Below are 19,018 nucleotides of genomic sequence, written 5' to 3'. Positions count from 1 at the left end.
AAGCAGGTGCAGCGAGCCTGGGGGAAGCGCTTGGCTGCCAAAAGGCCAGATTGGGCAGAGCATGGCTGTGGCCAGGCATCCTGGTGACCTGTTGACACCATTCTCCGGCTGCTGGTTGCCTGTGGGCTGGGGTGTTGTGACAGCAGAGGGAGGAGCTGGGGCCCCCGTGGAGAACTTGGCTGGCCGGGACTTGGCTGAAGCCTCAGACCTGAGACAGATGGTGCGATCCTCTGCCCATTCATTCGCTGCACACACTTTCCTGAGAGCTGCCACAGGTGGGGTCGTGGATGCTGGTGCACAGTGATGACTGAGACGCCCACCTCCTACCCCAGGGGCTCAAGGACAAAGGGGCAGGATTCACTAAGGTGCCAGGGGGCCAGGTGCCATAGGGAGGGCGACCTGGAGGAAAGGATGTCTGGGCAGATGGCAGGGCAGGCTCAGCCAGCCTCCCCCATCACACTGCACAAGATTCGAAGATGCCTGGCCAGGGAGTCGCGCCTGGAAGATACCTGGGGAGTGTTTAGCAAGCAGATGCCGCCACTGGGCAGTCCAGTGTGTAGGAAGCTCCCGCTGGCCCCAAGGCTGCCGGCACGGTGATGTTCGTGTCTCCAGGACACACTGTGGTGCCGGCTCCCGCTGGCCTGCACAAGTGCTGAGTCTTAACCCCTGTCCGAGTGTGACAGGGGTGTCCATCCCCCCGCTGGCGGCCCCACCCAAGGAGGTCCACCACGGCCCCTGGAAGCAACACTGTCGCGTTCTCCATTCCCGGTTGTGGCGGGTCAGGGCTGGGGAAGCAAACAGGTCAACGGGCAGGGGCCGGTTTGTGGGAGGGTGTCTCCTGCAGCCTTGCTGGTGGGGCTGGACGCAGGGGCCTTTCCGAGGCCACCCTCGTAACCCTTTCGGAAAGTATGAAGCCCTGAGCTGCTGCCCTGCACACCCCCCTCGCTGCACGGGCTCAGCCTCCCGTCCCAGGGTGGGTGGGCTCCGTGCCTGGACTTTGGAGCCCGTGTGGTGCTGGCAGCCCTGGGGGGTTAACGGGACTGAACTTCCCGGTTGCCTTTTCTTCCCTCCTCCTCTGAAGGAAGCCCATGTTGGGGTGATAGAAATAAGTGCTGGCTCCAAGGAGTCTGCTGTGAGCCCCTGTCCCTGCCAGGCCTGGGCACAGCCTCCTCGCCCACGCCCTGCTGCCTTGGGTTCCGTCCTCCATGCAGGGCCTTGTTCTGAGGACGGAGGGCTCCCCTCCCACACCCCAGAACCTGCCCTGGACCCCTGGAGGGAGTGGGCTCAGTACAAATGGTACCCAAGGAGGAGGGCCACAGGAAGTGACATCGCCCGGCCCCCCCCCACCTCCTTATTCCCTATAAAAAGCAAAATGGTGACTCAGATAGGAGAGTTGGAAGCGTCCTGCCTCCTGCTCCCACTGTTAATTTTTACACTTGGAATTAGGCAGAAGGCAAAGAAAACAGCAGCTTGAAATACGCGGCTGACATGCTCTTCAACGGGTAGCAACAGCAGAGCCGCTCCTCCCCGCCTCCCAGCAGCCCCGGAGCGTGCAGAGCCTAGTGCCTGCTGGTTCTCCCCGGCCCCTCACCAGGCCCAGGCCCCTCACAGCCCCCGTCTGGGCCAGGTGTGGATGGTGCGGCCGGGGCCATGGCAGCCGGGGGCCGCCGCCGGCGCCCACTGCGCTACCAGTCCCTGGCAGCTCTGGTGGAGGATTCTCAGTGGCCTTTCTTGTTCCTTGTCTCAGACTTCAGCTACGGGACAGACGAGTACGACGGAGAGGGGAATGAGGAGCAGAAGGGGCCCCCGGAGGGCTCAGAGACCATGCCGTACATCGACGAGTCGCCCACCATGTCCCCGCAGCTCAGCGCCCGCAGCCAGGGCGGGGGGGATGGCGTCTCCCCGACTCCACCTGAGGGGCTGGCTCCTGGGGTAGGTACACCGGCTTTTCCTTCTGGGTTTGGGGAGGGGTGACGGGAAGGGCTGGGCGTCGTGGGCCAGGCCCTGCTTGGGTTGGTCTCGAGAGATTGGGACTGGAGACATTTGGACCTGGCCGTTCTTGGTGCCTTGTCATCTCGTCCTGGCCCTGGGCCCCTCTCAGGCTCAGGCTCCCCTCCCCACCTGCTTTGCCAATGCTGCCACCCCTGTCTCTTACCCCCTAGTAGCCATCTGCTCCCTAGGCCTCCCAGACCCCTCTCTGCCTCTTTCAGCTTTCCCCCGTTAGCCCCTTTCCTCAAGAGGACCCAGGAGAGAACTAGGCTCTCCTCCCCTCTGCACCCAGGCTGGGCAGTGGCTACATGCGTGGCCCGTGGGCTCCAGGTATTCGGATGCTGCCCCTGCAAAGCCAGCCTGGGCCTGGCGCTCCCTGTGGGTGCAATGAGCTGCCCCTCCAGCCCTCCTCTGTTCACTTTGGAAGGGAATCAACTCTGATGGCGTCCACCTCTCCTTGTTGACAGAGACGAGAGCTCTGCTCCGGAGAGAAGCGTTGTAGAAGGAATATTAAGTATGTGCTCTGAGACAGGCCAGGGATAGAAACTGTGGAGGGTTTGCAGTCCTTGTCATTAACGTGTTCCTGGCGACAGGGACTGACGCTGTCTGGGTGCAGCTTGTGTGTGTGCATCAGAGACACATGAACGAGCAAAACAGAGATTCTAGGGGGTTGTTTGCCTGAAGCTGGGGAGAATCCAAGCGGGTCCTCTGGTCAGGGGTGTGTGTTGCAGGGGGCGGTGGGAGTGCCCCATCCTTGCTTGATGAGGCTCATCCAGGCACGTTTTGTGGGGGGGTCTCTGTTCTGCCTTCCGACGTCCCCAGAGGAGCAATCGCTGAGATGCCACGGGCTGCCTCTTCCTCCTCCAGGGGCTAGTGCCCCCTACTCCAGCTGAGGCCACCTGAACGCTCCCATTCTTGAGAACCCCCCTACTCCTTCCCTCGCCAGCCTCCCTGGCCACCCTCCACCCCCCCCACGGAGCTCTCACCCCCTCTTCACACACCGGGGTGGCTGTTATAGCCTTTGGCAACAGGGGCCTTGGCAACGGGCTTCCCACTTGGGGGAAGCCACATTGTTGCCATGGCAACAGAGGCCGAGGCAGAGTTTCGCGGCAGCCCAGCCATGCACGTTTGGGAAGGGCTGGCAGGGGGCAGGCAGGTGGGAGGCAGAGGGGCCGGCGAGGGGGTTGGTCGGTGTTGGGCCCCCCACAGCTGACATTCTGGGGTGTTTTTGCCCTGCCCTAAGACGGGGAGCGGGTTAGAGACGAGCATCTCAGACCTGCAGGGGCAGGTTTCTTGCCCTGGTCCTTTGGAGGCATTGGGCTCAGGGTACAAATAGTAACCCAAGGGGGCAGAGCAGATGTTTAGGGATGTGAACGGGGGCCAACCAGGGGAGAGCAAGAAGAAGACTTGCTCCCATCTCTGCCTTCAGCTCTCACCACAGCAGGGCTCAGAGCCCCGCCCGGGGGACTCGGCTCCCACCCCACGGTGAGAAGCTGCAGGAAGATGCTGTGGGATCCCGGTGTGGGGCCAGGGTCTTTGCCGCTGCCTGTCCTCGCGCCGCCTCCCTCTTTGCTCCCTGTCCCCGTGCCATGTCCTCGTCACGTGACCACCACGGCTGGCGTCGGTGTCTGTCGATTTTCCGATTCTTTGGTGCTGGCAGGTGCCTTCTCTCGGGAGACAGATCACGGGCGTCACGCACAGATGCCCCCGCCTGGCGCTCTGCGGCTTCGGGACAGAACTTGACTTAGTGGCTGTGCATCTTGCTTGGTGGCTCACGAGGGACCCACTTGGCTGGAGGGCCCTGATATCCAGAGATGCTGGAGTGACTGCCCCCTAAAGTGCTTGTGGTTCTCAGGTTTGATGTTTACACTGTCGGCTGGAAGCCACGCAAGGCAGAGGTGGGGAGCACGTGTCCAGCCTGGGGATGGTCCCGGCACAGGTCCTCTCCCGGGCACCTGCCTTCCCTCCTGGGGCAGCTTGTCTGCGCTTTCCGCTGGGTCACTGGCCCCACCTAGTGGACTCTGCAAGTATTGCTGTTTACACAGGGTGCCTGGAGGCCACTGACGCCGCTTCCTGAGTGCTTGGTTGGGGATGTTTTGGTTTAAAATATTGCTAATAAAAGACCCAGGTTTCTGCGACTTGGCTGTACTTATTTGGCCAAACAGGTCCCCTCCCCTACCAGGCTTCCTGCTGGGGCCTTGGGAACAGGGAGGACTTCTGGACCAAATCAGACAATTGTTCTAGATATTCAGATATCCGGCTTCTGGCACGGCCTTGTCGCTGAGCCTTCCACGCCCAAACATGCAGCCAACGGGAAGCCCAGGGTTGAGTCTTTGTGTTCGTCAGTGTTCTCTAGAGAAACAAAACCAATAGGGTGTGTGTGTTTATATCTATATCATCTACATACGAAGAAATGTATTAGAAGGAATTGATGCAGGTGATTATGGAGGCTTAGAGGTTCTAATCCCTGCAGTCAATTGCTGGAGACCCAGGACAGCCAATATTAGTTCCAGTCCAAGTCCAAAGACCTGAGAGCTAGGAGAGCCAGCGATGTAAATTCCAGCTCCAAAGCCAGTGGACTCGAGGCTCAAGAAGGGCCAGTGTTTCAGTCCGAGCCCAGAGGCTGGAGGAGGCCAGCATCCCAGTCCACACCCAAGGAGTCAGGCAAGAGGAGCTTCCTCTTATTCTACCTTTTTGTTGATTCGGGTGTTCGGTGGATTGGATGAGGCCCAGCCACACTGGGGAGGACTCTGTTCTACTCAATACAAATAATCAACCTCATCCCAAACGCCTCACAAATATGTCCGGATTAATGTGTGGACAAACATCTGGGCACCTTGTGGCCTAGTCAAGTTGACCTAGAAAATGAAGTATCACACTGTTACTCTCTTAGCTGCCCAGGATGGAAAGCAGTTAAGCTTTGCACAGATGAAAATCTACTGCTCTCAGGCTGGGCGCGGTGGCTCACGCCTGGAATCCCAGCACTCTGGGAGACTGAGGTGGCCAGATTACCTTAGGTCAGGAGTTCAAGACCAGCCTGGCCGACATGGTGAAACCCCATCTCTACTAAAAATACAAAAATTAGCCAGGTGTGGTGGCAGGCGCCTGTAATCCTAGCTACTCAGGAGGCTGAGGTGGGAGAATCGCTTGAACCTGGGAGGCGGAAGTTGCAGCGAGCCAAGATCTTGCCACTGCATTCCAGCCTGGGTGACAAAGTGAGACTCCATCTCAAAAGAAAAGAGAAGAGAAAGAAAATCTGCTACTCTTTTTTTTTTTTTTTTTTTTTTGAGACGGAGTCTCGCTGTGTCGCCCAGGGTGGAGTGCAGTGGCCGGATCTCAGCTCACTGCAAGCTCTGCCTCCCGGGTTTTTACGCCATTCTCCTGCCTCAGCCTCCCGAGTAGCCGGGACTACAGGCGCCCACCACCTCGCCCGGCTAGTTTTTTGTATTTTTTAGTAGAGACGGGGTTTCACCGTGTTAGCCAGGATGGTCTCGAACTCCTGACCTCGTGATCCGCCCGTCTCGGCCTCCCAAAGTGCTGGGATTACAGGCTTGAGCCACCGCGCCCGGCCGAAAATCTGCTACTCTTTAAGCTGTGAGACACTGGGCAAGTGTCCTCATACCGCTGAGCCTCAGTTTTCTTGTCTCTAAATAGCTCTAACTCCCCTGAAAGGTAGTGGGGAGGAGGCCCCACTGTGGGCAGCTGCAGGAAGGTGCTGCGGAATCTCAGCATTAGGGGAGGCCTGCAGCGTCAGGCCTGGCTCACCGAAATGCACAGCCCTTGGCCACCAGGGCCCTCGAGACCTTTCTCACCGGGTTTAGAGGGCTGGGGGACCAAGAGCATTGCAAAGACCGAGTCTGATCAATATCGGCTGCACAATGACCGAAACTGCTTTTGCAGTCAACCTCCTTTCTGCCACGTGGGGTGGCCCCGGGTGAGGCTGGGTCTCTGCGGTGTTGACAGGGCATATGCTCCTCTCTCTCCAACACGCCCTCCCACAGCCTTGCTCTCTGCCTTTGTCTTTGTTTGTGTCCCCAAGACATGCACCCCACAGAGGTATTAGGGTGACACCTGAAGCTGTATCCCACAAACCCTGCCCAGGTCCAGGCTGAGCAGGGTAGCACGGCAGGGCCAGGCCCATAGACCACTGGTGGCTCCATTCAGCTGAGAGTGCCCGGATTCACTCTGAGAAGGAAGGGCCGGGACTCATCTCAGCTACAAGTGGAGATGTAGATTCCTAAGCCAGGACCATGGTGTTCCAGAAAATCTGACGCCCCACAGGCCACAGACTCCTCTGTCTCCCCTCCTGGGAAGCTCAGTAAAAAGGGGCCACAAGGCAGAGAGAAGAACTGGGTTTTGTCCCCGCTCTACTGCTGTCTCGCTGTGCGGCCTGAGGAGTGTCACTCACCACTCCCTCCCCGGAGCTGCAGTTTGCTCATCTGTAGAGTGAAGGCAGTGAGAATTTCCTCCCTCCTGACCTCACACGGCTCAAACCTCACAGCTGTTGTGAGGTTTCTGTGAGATGGTGTTTGGTAGAATGCTTTGTCAGTGTAAAATTGAAACAGGTTTAGACTCTAGCCTGCAGGAGGACCCAAAGATAAGGGTGGAGGTGAATTGAAATCCTCACCAGTAGCCGGGCGTGGTGGCTCACACCTGTCATCCCAGCACTTTGGGAGGCCGAGGTGGGTGGATCACCTGAGGTCAGGAGTTTAACACCATCCTGGCCAACATGGCGAAACCCCGTCTCTAGTAAAATCACACACACAAAATTAGCTGGGTGTGGTGGCAGGTGCCATCCACTAGTAATCCCAGCTACTTGGGAGACTGAGGCAGGAGAATTGCTGGAACCCAATAGGGGAGGAGGTTGCAGTGAGCTGAGATTGCGCCATTGCACTCCAGCAGCCTGGGGAACAGAGTGAGATGCCATCTCAAGAGAAAAAGAAAAAAAAGGAAAAAAACATCATAATTGTCCCTATCATCCTCTTCCTCCTCCTCCTCATCACAGCTGCTTAAAGAGGCTTGTCCGGAACCTTTTATGTGCGTGGTTTCATTTAAGACCCTCAACAACTCTTTGAAGTAGGTGCTGTAACCATCTCCACATTACAGGTGCGAAAACTGAGGCTCAGAGAAGCTAAGATTAGCTGGGCATGGTGGTTCACTCCCATAATCCCATCTATGTGGGAAACTGAGGCAGGAGGCTCGCTTGAGCCCAGGAGTTGGAGGCTGAAAGGTGCTAGGATCACGCCTGTGAATAGCCATTGTACCCTCACCTGGGTGACAGAGCAAGACCCCATCTCTTAATAATAACTATTAATATTATTATTGTTTGTCCAAGACCATGCAGCCAGTGGGGCCAGAGCATTATTGAGACTTGGGTTTCTGTGATGCCAGAGTCTGCACAGTGCTGCCAGGTCCCGCTCACACGCCCTCCCTTGTGAAGCTTTCACACCCACCCCACCACTGACCCCATTGCAGTTCGGAAGATGTGCATGTTCACTTGTGGGGTGCATCTGCCCTGTGAGATCAGGACCTTAATCCCTGATCATCTCTGTGGCCCCCAATGGAAGCTTCTCGGCACCTAGGGGTTCTAACTTGTATTTGTGGAATGGAACCAAGTAGTTCTGGGATGTTCAGTCAGGAGGAAGGGAGGAGCAAAGGAAGGCTCAGGCAATAATGCTGAGAAGAACTCAGGCTCAGGGTTAACGCTGGGAAGAACTCAGGCTCAGGGACAATGCTGGGAAGAACTCAGCTCAGGCAATAGTCCTGGGAAGAACTCAGGCTCAGGGTTAATGCTGGGAAGAACTCAGGCTCAGGGATAGCACTGGAAAGAACCCAGGCTCAGGGCTGGGAAGAACTCAGGCTCAGGAATAATATTGGGAAGAACTCAGGGATAACGCTGGGAATAACTCAGGCTCAGGGCTGGGAAGAACTCAGGCTCAGGCAATAATGTTGGGAAAAACTCAGGCTCAGGTAATAACACTGGGAAGAACTCAGGCTCAGGGTTAACACTAGGAAGAACTCAGGCTCAGGGATAATGCTAGGAATAACTCAGGCTCAGGCAATAATGTTGGGAAGAACTCAGGCTCAGGGTTAACACTAGGAAGAACTCAGGCTCAGGGATGATGCTGGGAAGAACTCAGGCTCAGGGATAATGCTAGGAAGAACTCAGGCTCAGCGATAACACTGGAAAGAACTAAGGCTCAGGCAATAATGCTGGAAGAACTCAGGCTCAGGGATAACGCTGGGAAGAACTCAGGCTCAGGGATAATGCTGGGAAGAACGCAGGCTCAGGGGTAATGCTGGGAAGAACTCAGCCTCAGGGATAATGCTGGGAAGAACTCAGGCTCAGGGACATCACTGGGAAGAACTCAGGCTCAGGGATAATACTGGGAAGTACTCAGGCTCAGGCATAACACTGGGAAGAACTCAGGCTCAGGCCATAATGCTGGGAAAAATTCAGGCTCAGAGATAATGCTGGGAAGAACTCAGTCTCAGGAATAATGCTGGGAAGAACTCAGGCTCAGGGATAACGCTGGGAAGAACTCAGTGTCAGGGATAATGCTGGGAAGAACTCAGGCTCAGGGATAATGCTGGGAAGAACTCAGGCTCAGGGATAATGCTGGGAAGAACTCAGACTCAGGGCTGGGAAGAACTCAGGCTCAGCAATAACGCTGGGAAGAACTCAGGCTCAGCAATAATGCTGGGAAGAACTCAGACTCAGGGATAACACTGGGAAGGACTCAGGCTCAGGGCTGGGAAGAACTCAGGCTCAGCAATAATGCTGGGAAGAACTCAGACTCAGGCAAAAATGCTGGGAAGAACTCAGGCTCAGGGATAACACTGGGAAGGACTCAGGCTCAGGGCTGGGAAGAACTCAGGCTCAGCAATAATGCTGGGAAGAACTCAGACTCAGGCAAAAATGCTGGGAAGAACTCAGGCTCAGGGTTAACGCTGGGAAGAACTGCAGCCTCCTCTTCCCTTTCTTGGTCTCTTCTAAAGGCTTGGGGTTGGAATTCGAGGTTGCTGCTAGGTGAGTGAAGAAGCGGCATGGGAGCCAGGAACTCCTGAGATGGTGCCTGCTCCACTCCCTCCTGACTGCTCCGGACCTGGGTTAGGTGGGTGAGGGACGCCCATGGCAGAGTCAGGGACTCCTCGAGTTTCAACCTCCACCCCCAAGCAGCCGGGCCCTGCATTTCTCCCTTTCCTGGATCTTGGGTCCCTGCTGCAAAGAGGACACGAGCTGAACCCTCCCATGCGCCAGGTGCTGTGCTAGGAGCCCAGGGGCTTCCCTGCCACCCAAGTCCTCCAGCCATGGGGCTGCGCCCGTTTGGTAGATGAAGACAGGAGGCTCAGGGTGGCTCTTGGGCTTGTCCCAGTTGGGAAGGACGTGAGTCGGAAGTAGGTAGACTAGTGCCTTGGTTGTGACCCTCGGTCCTGTCATCGCTGGCTCCCTCGTCCTCTCTGGCCCTCCCCCATTCACACCTGGCTGGTTTCTTCCTCACCTCTCCATACTGTTACGCTTCCCTGATGAACCACACCTGGCTGACCTGGCTCATCCCACAGCTCTCATGCCCCATCTGAAGTCGTCTCCGGGCTAGCAGCCCTAGCGTTGGTGCCAAAATTACCCCCATTCTGCAGATGAGGAAACGGAGGCACAGGGAGCCTAGATGACGTGCCCAGGTCACGCAGTTGACAAGAGGCGGAGCTGGGGCTCGGACCCAGGGTGCAGGGAAGTATCGTTTGTTTGTTTGTTTCACTGTATAAACAGTGTCGTGTACCGGCGTCTCAACATTAGCTTTATTTTGTTTTACTTTATTTATTTGTTTGTTTGTTTGAGATGGAGTCTCACTCTGTTGTCCGGCTGGAGTGCAGTGGCACGATCTCGGCTCACTGCAACCTCTGCCTCCCAGATTGAAGCAATTCTCCTGCCTCAGCTGGGATTACAGGCGCCCGCCACCACACCTGGCTAATTTTGTATTTTTAGTAGAGACGGGGTTTTTACCAAGTTTGCCAGGCTGGTCTTGAACTCCCAACCTCAGGTAATCTGCCTGCCTCAGCCTCCCAAAGTGCTGGGATTACAGGCGTGAGCCACCTCACCCGGCCTATGTATTTCATTTTTTTGAGACGGAGTCTCCGTCTGTCACCCAGACTGGAGTACAATGACATGATCTCAGCTCACTGCAGCTTCCACTTCCTGGGTTCATTCTCCTGCCTCAGCCTCCCGAGTAGCTGGGATTACAGGCACCTGCCACCGTGCCTGGCTAATTTTTGTATTTTTAATAGAGACGGGTTTCACCATGTTGGCCAGGCTGGTCTCGATCTCCTGCTTCAGGTGATCTGCCCGCCTCAGCCTCCCAAAGTGCTGGGATTCCAGGCGTGAGCCACCGCGCCTGGCCAACATTAGCTTTATGTAGTTGAACTCTGTATATGATTTTGGAGTGACTTGTACTAGAACAGAGAAAGAGGAGGCAGAGGGAGGAGCAAGGTGATCTGGAAGGTGACTAATCTGGTTCCATCTGTGGCTGTAGTTAGTGGCTGCACCTGCCCTGGCACCTACCCTTTGGCGTCGGTTCCCATTGGCGGAAGAGCTACTGATCTTCATACAATCTGGAGGTGGGGCTTGAGTTTCTGCCAGGAAAGTTGGGAGAGCCAGGGAAAAGCAGAGAGGCGGGAGAAAGTGCTTCAAGCCGAGGACCTGCCGCTGTTAAAGGCCTGGAAGTGAGAACGTGCCAGGCCCTTTGAGAGGTGACTGTCAACAGTGAGATGGGTGAGTCATCGGCTGGGGCCCCACCGCCCTTGTTTGGGCTGGCTTGGTGGCTTCCTGCTGGGCACAGAGTGAGCAGTGTTTTAGAAAGAGTCATCTGATGTCACTGGGAGGGATGCAGGACAAATGTCCTGTCACACCTGGCCTGAAATCCTTCAGCACCTTCCCTTTGCCTATAGGGCCCCCCTTCCCTATAGGGCCCCCCTTCCATTTGCCCATAGGGCCCCCCTTCCCTTTGCCCATAGGGCCCCCCTTCCCTTTGCCCATAGGGCCCCCCTTCCCTTTGCCCATAGGGCCCACCCCAAACCCTTTGCATAGCTGTCAAGTCCTTGTCTGACCTGACCCCTGGACCCCCTGCCTGCCTCTGTGGCCTCAGGACCAACTCCCTGCTAGAATGTGAACTCCCACAAGAGAGAGATTTTGTCCGTTTTGTAACAAAACTTTTGCTCATTGTGCTCTCTGGTGCCTAGAACTGTGCCTGGCACACAGTGGGTGCTCAGTATTAGCTGAATGAATGTATGAACCAGGCAGACTAAACTCACGTCATTGTGCCTCACAGCCTCTCTCCTGTCTGTCCCACAGCCCCACTGGCACCTCTAACCACTGCTTTTTTTCTTTTTTAATTTTGTTTTTGAGACAGAATCTCTCTCTGTCACCCAGGCTGGAGTGCAATGACATGATCTCGGCTCACTGCAGCTTCTGCTTCCTGGGTTCATTCTCCTGCCTCAGCCTCCCAAGTAGCTGGGATTACAGGCACCCACCACCACGCCCAGCTAATTTTTGTATGTTTAGTAGAGACGGGGTTTCATCAAGTTGGCCAGGCTGGTCTCGAACTCCTGACCTCAGGTGATCTGCCTGCCTCGGCCTCCCTGGGATTACAGGCGTGAGCCACCGCGCCTGGCCATAATTTTTTTTTTTTCCTTTTTTGAGACAGAGTCTTGCTCTGTGGCCCAGACTAGAGTGCAGTGGTGTGATCTCAGCTCATTGCAACCACTGCCTCCTGGGTTCAAGTAACTCTTGTGCCTCAGCCTTCAGAGTAGCTGGGATTACAGGCCTGTGCCACCACTCCTGGTTAATTTTTGTATTTTTAGTAGAGACAGGGTTTTACCATGTAGACCAGGCTGGTCACGAACTTCTGACTTCAGGTGATCTGCCTGCTTCGGCCTCTCAGAGTGCGGGACTAAAGGCGTGAGCCACTGAGCACGGTCAAATTTTCTTTTTTTTTTTTTGGAGACAGGGTCTTTCTCTGTTGCCCAGTCGGGAACACAGTAGCACAAACACAGTTCACTGCAGCCTCAACATCCTGGCCCAAGCAGTCCTCCTGCCTCAGCCTTCCAAGAAGCTGGGACCGGAGCACAAGAGCACGCCACCACACTCAGCTAACCATTTTTTTTTTTTTTTTTTTTTTTTTTTTTTTTGAGACGGAGTCTCGCTCTGTCACCCAGGCTGGAGTGCAGTGGCCGGATCTCAGCTCACTGCAAGCTCCGCCTCCCGGGTTTACGCCATTCTCCGGCCTCAGCCTCCCGAGTAGCTGGGACTACAGGCGCCCGCCACCTCGCCCGGCTAGTTTTTTGTATTTCTTAATAGAGACGGGGTTTCACCGTGTTAGCCAGGATGGTCTCGATCTCCTGACCTCGTGATCCGCCCGTCTCGGCCTCCCAAAGTGCTGGGATTACAGGCTTGAGCCACCGCGCCCGGCCTCAGCTAACCATTTTTAAAAATTTTTGTAGAGATGAGGTCTTGCCCTGTTGCCCAGCTGGTCTCAAACTCCTGGGCTTGAGTGATCTTCCTGCCTTGGCCTCCCAAAGTGTTGGGATTTCAGGCATGAGCCACTGCACCTGGCCTATATGTACAGTTTATTTGTGGACAGAAATGTATAACTAACTCCTAGAGGTTCCCTCTGTCAGAGGCAACCAGAGGAGACTTTCTCTTTCTATATTATGTGTGTCTACAGAGTTAGAATTGTTAGTGATGTAACAGGAAAATAAAGAAGTTAAAAAAGAAGTGCCACGATTGGGAACGTAGAGTGGGGTCTGAGGGCACCAGCAGGCACATCTGACGTGGCCAACAGGGGAGTCACGGGAGGCTCCCTGGAGGAGGTGACGTTAAAAGTCGAATCTAAAAATAAGCAGTGGGCCAGACGCCATGGCTCACACCCGTAATCCCAGCACTTTAGGAGGCCGAGGCGGGTGGATCACCTGAGGTCAGGGGTTCAAGACAAGCCCGGCCAACAGGATGAAATCCTGTCTCTACTGAAAATACAAAAATTAGCCGGGCATGGTGGCGGGCTCAGTAAATATTAGCTGAATGAATGCATGAATCAGCCAGCCTAAATTCATGTCATTGTGCCTTGGGAGGCTGAGGCAAAAGAATGGGTGGAACCGAGGAGGCAGAGGTTGCAGTGAGCCGAGACTGCACCACTGCACTCCAGCCTGGGTGACAGAGCGACGCTCCATCTCAAAAAAAAAAAAAAAAATGGCAATAGGTGTTTCCCTGTTACCCTTTCCAGGAAAGTGGCCCCTCAGCTGAGCAGAGTTCTGACACTGCTCCCCTCCCCAGGATGGCCCTGCCCGTCCCTTGACACTGCCTTGGGAGTCAGTCACCAGGTCAGTCTGTCCCCAAGACTGTCAGGTCCACTAGGGTAGGCACGGGTGTCCCTGTCCGTGGCTACATTCCGAATGCCAGCACAGTGCCTCGTGCACAGCAGGTGGTTAGTAAATGCCTGCTGATTGGGTCAGGGAAGGAGGGAATGGAGAGTGGGTGTGGGGGAAGGCTGGCTGTGGGGAGTGAGCCTTTGGAGACTGAGATTTAGATTTGATGGTGTCAGATATCTCAGTGGCTGCAAAAGATTTCAAACATTAGCTGGGTGTGGTGTGTACTTGTGGTCCCAGCTGCTCAGGAGGCTCAGGTGGGAGGATCGCGTGAGCCCAGGAGGTCAAGGCTGCAGTGAGCCATGTTTGTGCCACTGAACTCCAGCCTGGGTGACAGAACAAGACCCTGTCTAAAAAATATAAGTTTCCGTGGGTGCCCCATTCGTTGCCCTTGGGGGAGTTCATGCCCCTCACCCTCCATGGTGCTGTTTAGGCCACTTCTCCAAGTTCATCTTCTGTCCTGTAGCAAGCAGTGCTTCTTAACCTACCTTCCTTCCTCCCTTCCTCAAGACAGAGTCTGGCTCTGTTGCCTAGGCTGAAGTGCAGTGGTGTGAACATAGCTCATTGCAGCCTCCAACTCGAGCTCAAACGATCCTCCCGCCTCATCCTCCTGAGTACCTGAGATTTCAGGTGTGCCACTGCACCCGGGTTGCTGAAGCTGCTTAACCCTTTCCTTTTGGGCCTTCTCTTCTTTGCCTGGAAACCCTTCCCTATTTCCAAACGCTGCTCAGAAACCACCATCCTGTGAAGCTTCCACTCTCAGGCAGCGTTAGTGCCTCTGTCCTCCGTCCCCAGGCGGCTGGTAAACGAGAACACTGCCTCGTGCGTTCACACGTCCTCACCCCAGACAGATCGAGAACCTGCGAACGGCAAGGGCCCCGTCTCCCAGCCTTGTATGTGTGTCATGCCAGGACTCTTCTGGGTATGAAGGAATGAACAGACAGATGGACAGACAAGATCAGGAGCGAAAGCGGGGAAGTATGTGTGGTCATGTGGGTGTAAGAGGCTGTAAACCTTGGTGGGGTGGTGGCTTTGGCAAAGGAAAAGAAGGAAGAACCGAAGGACTCGGTCAAAGGGATGTGGGGGTTGAGGGAAGGAAGACTCGCAAGTTGGCGGCCGCACTAACAGAAGTGGAAACCCAGAGGGGGAAGCTGTTTCAGGAGGAGGAAGGGTCGTTTGGTTGGGACGTGTGGAGTAGAAGGGCTGTTGCTGGGGCTTCCAAGTGAGGAGACCCAGTGGCCAGGGCAGGTGCTAGACCGAGAGCCCAGCAAGACACAGGGGCTGGAGCTGGCAGCGGGCTGCCATTGGCCTGGAAGGGAGAAGGCATGCGTCTTCGGGGGAAGGGAGCAGAGGGCTGAGGCTGGGCTCAAGCAGGAGTGTCCACATGTAGAGGCGGCGGGAGAATGAAGGGTCAGCCTACACCAGAGAGTGGTCGGGACAACACCTGCATCAACAGGGCAGCTGAGGGCTTGGAGAAACTCTGGACTGCAGAGGCCAAGGAGTTGGAGAGGGAGGCCTCTGGCTTTGGGATAAACCGTTTTGGGGGCCTTTGAAGCAGCCTGCTTCTCTGGAGAACATTAGGAGCCAGGCTGAGGCAGACAGAGTGTGGACCTCAGGTCCAGGGCTGGCTCGGGGCGTTTGTAAGGGAAGGGGAGGGAACGAGGTGAGTCACTTCCCCTCCAGGGGGGGCACCAAGGGCCTGTGAGTGGAGTCTGTGTCTGATGGAGGGGCACTCTAGTTACTCACTGGAATTTCCAGCCACCGGGGACAGGGTGGAGTAGAGAGGCCCTGGATACTCAGGGAGCCACTTGTGTGGGGTTCAGGGATTTCGGGAAGAAGTGGGCGTCAGTCTCACCATGCCGCGTGGAGGCATGGGGAACGGGGATGGGGATATCCTGGCGGACTTCCAGGGGCACCTCATGGCCTCTTGGGTGGAGGAAGGAACACAGCAGGGGCCTGTGGGGTTTTAGGCCCTTCTTCGTGTCGCCTGCAGGTCTGACCCGTGTGGGCAGCCCATGCCATGCACTTGGAGCCCGCCGGGCGGGAGACAGAAGAAACTGTGGCACCAGGCCCTGAGCTGGCATACTTGTGCCCTGGGGAATGCCAGGCCTGGTCGTTCCCAAGCCCTGGCCCCAGCCTCACCCGCCCAAACCAAATGAGGAATTGTGGCTGAAAGGGCTGTTCAGATGCGCCCTGGCTATTTATAACCCAGCCAGGCAGGGACAGGGGAAAACCAGGGGCTGGAAGGAGATGGGTGGGGTGGGGTGGGGTGGGGGTGTGTCTCTGCTGAATCCTGGTGGCAGTTCTCTGACCAAAGGCTGTTAGCCCTGGGGTCCCCCAAGGGCTTACCCCCAATCCCTCGCTCTGTATTTTAGCTCTGGAAACAGGATGGAGCCTCTCTCCAGAGAGGGCAGCTTCTCCGCTGCTAATGGAATTGCACAAGCCCCACCTAGAGCCCAGATCTTCTGAAGAATTCTGGGGGAGTGGAGGACTGTGGGCCGAACTCGGGCCACAGGTGTGGTTCATTTAGACGGCACCATGTTGTTTTAAAATGTAAATTGTCATCGTTTTAAAATCGGGAGCGTTCCTGTTATTAAGCCAGAGTTTAGCTTATTTTGAACAGAGATCAGGCAGCCGTGAGCCTGCGTTTCCTCCAGCAGCCATCAGCTGGAGTGAGTGGTGGTTTCATCCAGCCCTACCTGGCTCGCTTCACCGGCTGGCCTCACCCGCACCCTCATGGGTGCTGTTTGCAACCTTTGCTCCATTGTTGGGTTGTAAAAGAGCTTTTCCCAGGGCCTCCCCCGGACTCCTCCCCGCATGGAAGGAGATGTATGCGCATCCAGGAACTAGGGCTGGGACCAAATGTGGCCTCACTCCCTGCACAGTTGGGGGTTCTGCAACCATTGGAGAAGCCAGGGGAAGCTGGCTGGGAGTGGGCAGGGCCAACAATGGTGCCTGTCCTGGGTTGTGTGTGCCTTCCCCTCGCAGGCTGGCTCCCTGGGGTGGGGGAGCTGGGGGGTCTGCTTGGAGGAGCTGGGGGTGCTGGTCTCAGCAGTGCCTGGGAGTCAGGGGGAGCTGCTCAGAGGAGGTTGGGGTCCTGGTCTCTGCAGTGCCTGTGAGTGGGGGCTGCTAGGAGGAGGCGGGGGTCCTGGTCTGAGCAGCGTGAGTAGGGGGGTTGGTCTGTGAGTGGAGGTACTCGTGGTCTGTGAGTGGGGGGTACTTGGAGGAGGTGGAGGTCCTGGTCTCTGCAGTGCCTGTGAGTGGGGGGTGCTTGGAGGAGGTGGGGGTCCTGGTGTCAGTAGCATCTGTGAGTGGCGGGGGGCTGGTCTGTGAGTGGGGGGTGCTCGGAGGAGGTGGGGGTGCTGGTCTCAGCAGTGCCTGTAAGTCCAGGGGAGCTGCTCAGAGGAGGTGGAGGTCCTGGTCTCAGCAGCGTGAGTAGGGGGGCTGGTCTGTGAGTGGGGGGTGCTTGGAGGAGGTTGGGGTCCTGGTCTCAGCAGTGCCTGTCAGTGGGGGGGTGCTTGGGGGAGGTGGGGGTGCTGGTCTCAGCAGTGTGAGTAGGGGGGCTGGTCTGTGAGTAGGGGGCTGCTCGGAGGAGGTGGGGGTACTGGTCTCAGCACCCGTGAGTTGGGGGCTGCTCGGAGGAGAGGGTCCTGGTCCCTGAGTGGGGCGCCCATCGCCCGTGAGCAGGACCCTGGTGGCGCCGCTCTCCTGCTGCGGAGCAGGTCAGGCCTGTCTGTTGCAAAGCCTGGCTCGTCCTGCGGCGGCCGAGACGCGGCTGTGGCTTCTGGGAGGGCCGGGACCTCCCCTCCGGAAGGGGGCTCCGGCGCATGGGACCCCGGGGTGGCTCTGGGGGTCGCCCCTGCCCGCCGGGCTCCCGGCTCGGCCGCGCGCGGGGAATGAAGCTGCGTCTGGGAAGCGGCCTCCCCCCTACCCCACCCCGGCCCGGCCGCGGCCTCCTCGCTCCTCCTCCGCCGCAGAAGCCTCCGCCAGCCGCGGCCCCGCAACCCCAGAGGACTGGCGGCTCCACCTCGCGACGCACGTTTCCTGTGTGTTCCGAGCGAGCGCGAGCCCTGGAGGCCGGGAAGGGCGGGCTCTGCGGGGCCGGGAGCGGGGCCGGGCGGGACACGGAGGAGGGCGCCGGGCTCCGCTGCGCCGCGGGTTCGCCTCCGTCACGGGCCGGGAACGGCGTCAGGGGCTGCCCGGGCCTTGCTCCCCCTTTCGCCGGGCGAGGACGCGTGAGACGGCGGCGGAGCGGGGCGGACTAGGTCCGGGATGCAGCCCCGGGTCGGGAGCCCCAGGCCGGGCGCGCGGGTGTAGACCTGCCCCCCCCCGCCCCGCCCGTCTCCTCCCTCCTCCCTCCTCCCGCCGCCGCTGCGTGGACCCCGCTTCCTGTCTGCCCTCCGCGGGCTCCGGCTGCCATGGAGGAGGAAGAGGAGGCGATAGGCTTGCTGGACAAGGTTCTGGAGGACGAAGATGTGTTTCTCCTGGAGGAGTGCGAGCTGGGAACCCCGACCAGCCCCGGCTCAGGGTCCCCCTTCCTGGTGGCTGTGAAGGTGGGAGCGTGACACGCCCTGGGCGCTGGGGGGGGCCGGGCCGGCGCTGCCGAAGGTGCGCGGGAGAAATGGCTGATGGGGGCGCAGAGCGCGCGGCCGTGTGGAAGCCCCCGGCGGAGTCCGTGAGGGTCCCGGCCCCGGCTGCTGTTCCCGGGGGAGAGGGGTGGGCCTGCCTCCCCGACCGGTGTCCTCGGGGGAGTGGCTGCCGCCCCCTCCAGGTCAGCCCAGCTCAGGGCGGCTGTGCCAGGAGTCACCTGGCGGGCGTCAGCTGCTGCCTCCCGGGAGGCGGTGGGCAGGAATCTCCTGTTTCCACAGCAACCGCAAGAGAGGGGCCACCCTCTTCCCAGCCAGGAGACGGGACTCGGTGCCTCTGAGCTGAGGCAAGAGAGTGTTTGCAAAGGGCAAGAGCCAGAGGTCACTGAGCTTCCTTGAAGGAAAAGCACTGGGTCAGCTGAAGCGGGGCAGGGAACAGCTGGCTTGGAGGCTCCAGCCAGGTGGGCAGGTGCGCTTCTTGGCGGGGGGATAGGCAGGGAGCATCTGCTGGGCCCTGGCCCACGCGCTCTGGGGCTGAGGGCGTCCTCTGCAGCAGTGCCCCTGTCCTGTGGGAGAGGTTGCCTCCCGGTAGAACTGGACGGCAGTGGTGGCCAGAATCCCGTTGAGGAGCAGGGCGGCCCCGGAACCACGCCGGCTCTGAGTCTGGCCCGGCACACCACAGCGGTCTTCCTTTCTCTGGCCTGGACACACCTCTCAGAGCTTCAACCTCAGCCTTTTGCTCAACTGCTGTCTTGTTCTGTGTCAAGAAAGGAGGCCCAGTGAGGATGCATTTCAGGGAGTTTGCTGCTAAGCAAGGCTGCCTAACCGAGTGCCCATCTGCGGGGCCTAGGAGGCATGTGCAGAGAGCATTGCTGGGGACAGGAGGCTGTCCCTGAGCCTCCCTGGGCCTCCCTGACCCTCACAGAAGGTGGGGATCACAGTCCTGCCCCACCCACTCTACAGTGTGGCTCTGAGGAGGAGCCAGTGGAGGTAAAAATAGATGCAGAACCACGGTAGATGGCTGATGT

At 57.8% G+C, this 19,018-nt stretch overlaps 1 protein-coding gene across 6 annotated transcripts in view; it reads left to right on the top strand.

Annotated features, from left to right (window-relative positions):
• Window positions 1-19,018, top strand: part of LOC105471552 (ABR activator of RhoGEF and GTPase) — a 231,096-nt gene that overhangs the window by 106,854 nt on the left and 105,224 nt on the right. For 5 of the 6 annotated variants that reach the window (XM_011724082.3, XM_011724102.3, XM_011724084.3 and 2 more), the window contains exon 2: window positions 1,748-1,932. In XM_011724082.3, coding sequence (XP_011722384.3) covers window positions 1,748-1,932 — 185 coding nt within the window. Of the gene's footprint in view, window positions 1-1,747; window positions 1,933-17,797; window positions 17,958-19,018 lie in introns of those variants that run through there. The other variant, XM_011724094.3, reaches the window with a different exon arrangement.

This window comes from Macaca nemestrina, chromosome 17 (assembly GCF_043159975.1).
Source record: "Macaca nemestrina isolate mMacNem1 chromosome 17, mMacNem.hap1, whole genome shotgun sequence".
Classification (NCBI taxonomy): Eukaryota; Metazoa; Chordata; class Mammalia; order Primates; family Cercopithecidae; genus Macaca; species Macaca nemestrina.
The sequence above is the reverse complement of the archived record's forward strand: the minus strand, read 5'-3'. Positions and strand labels throughout refer to the sequence as shown.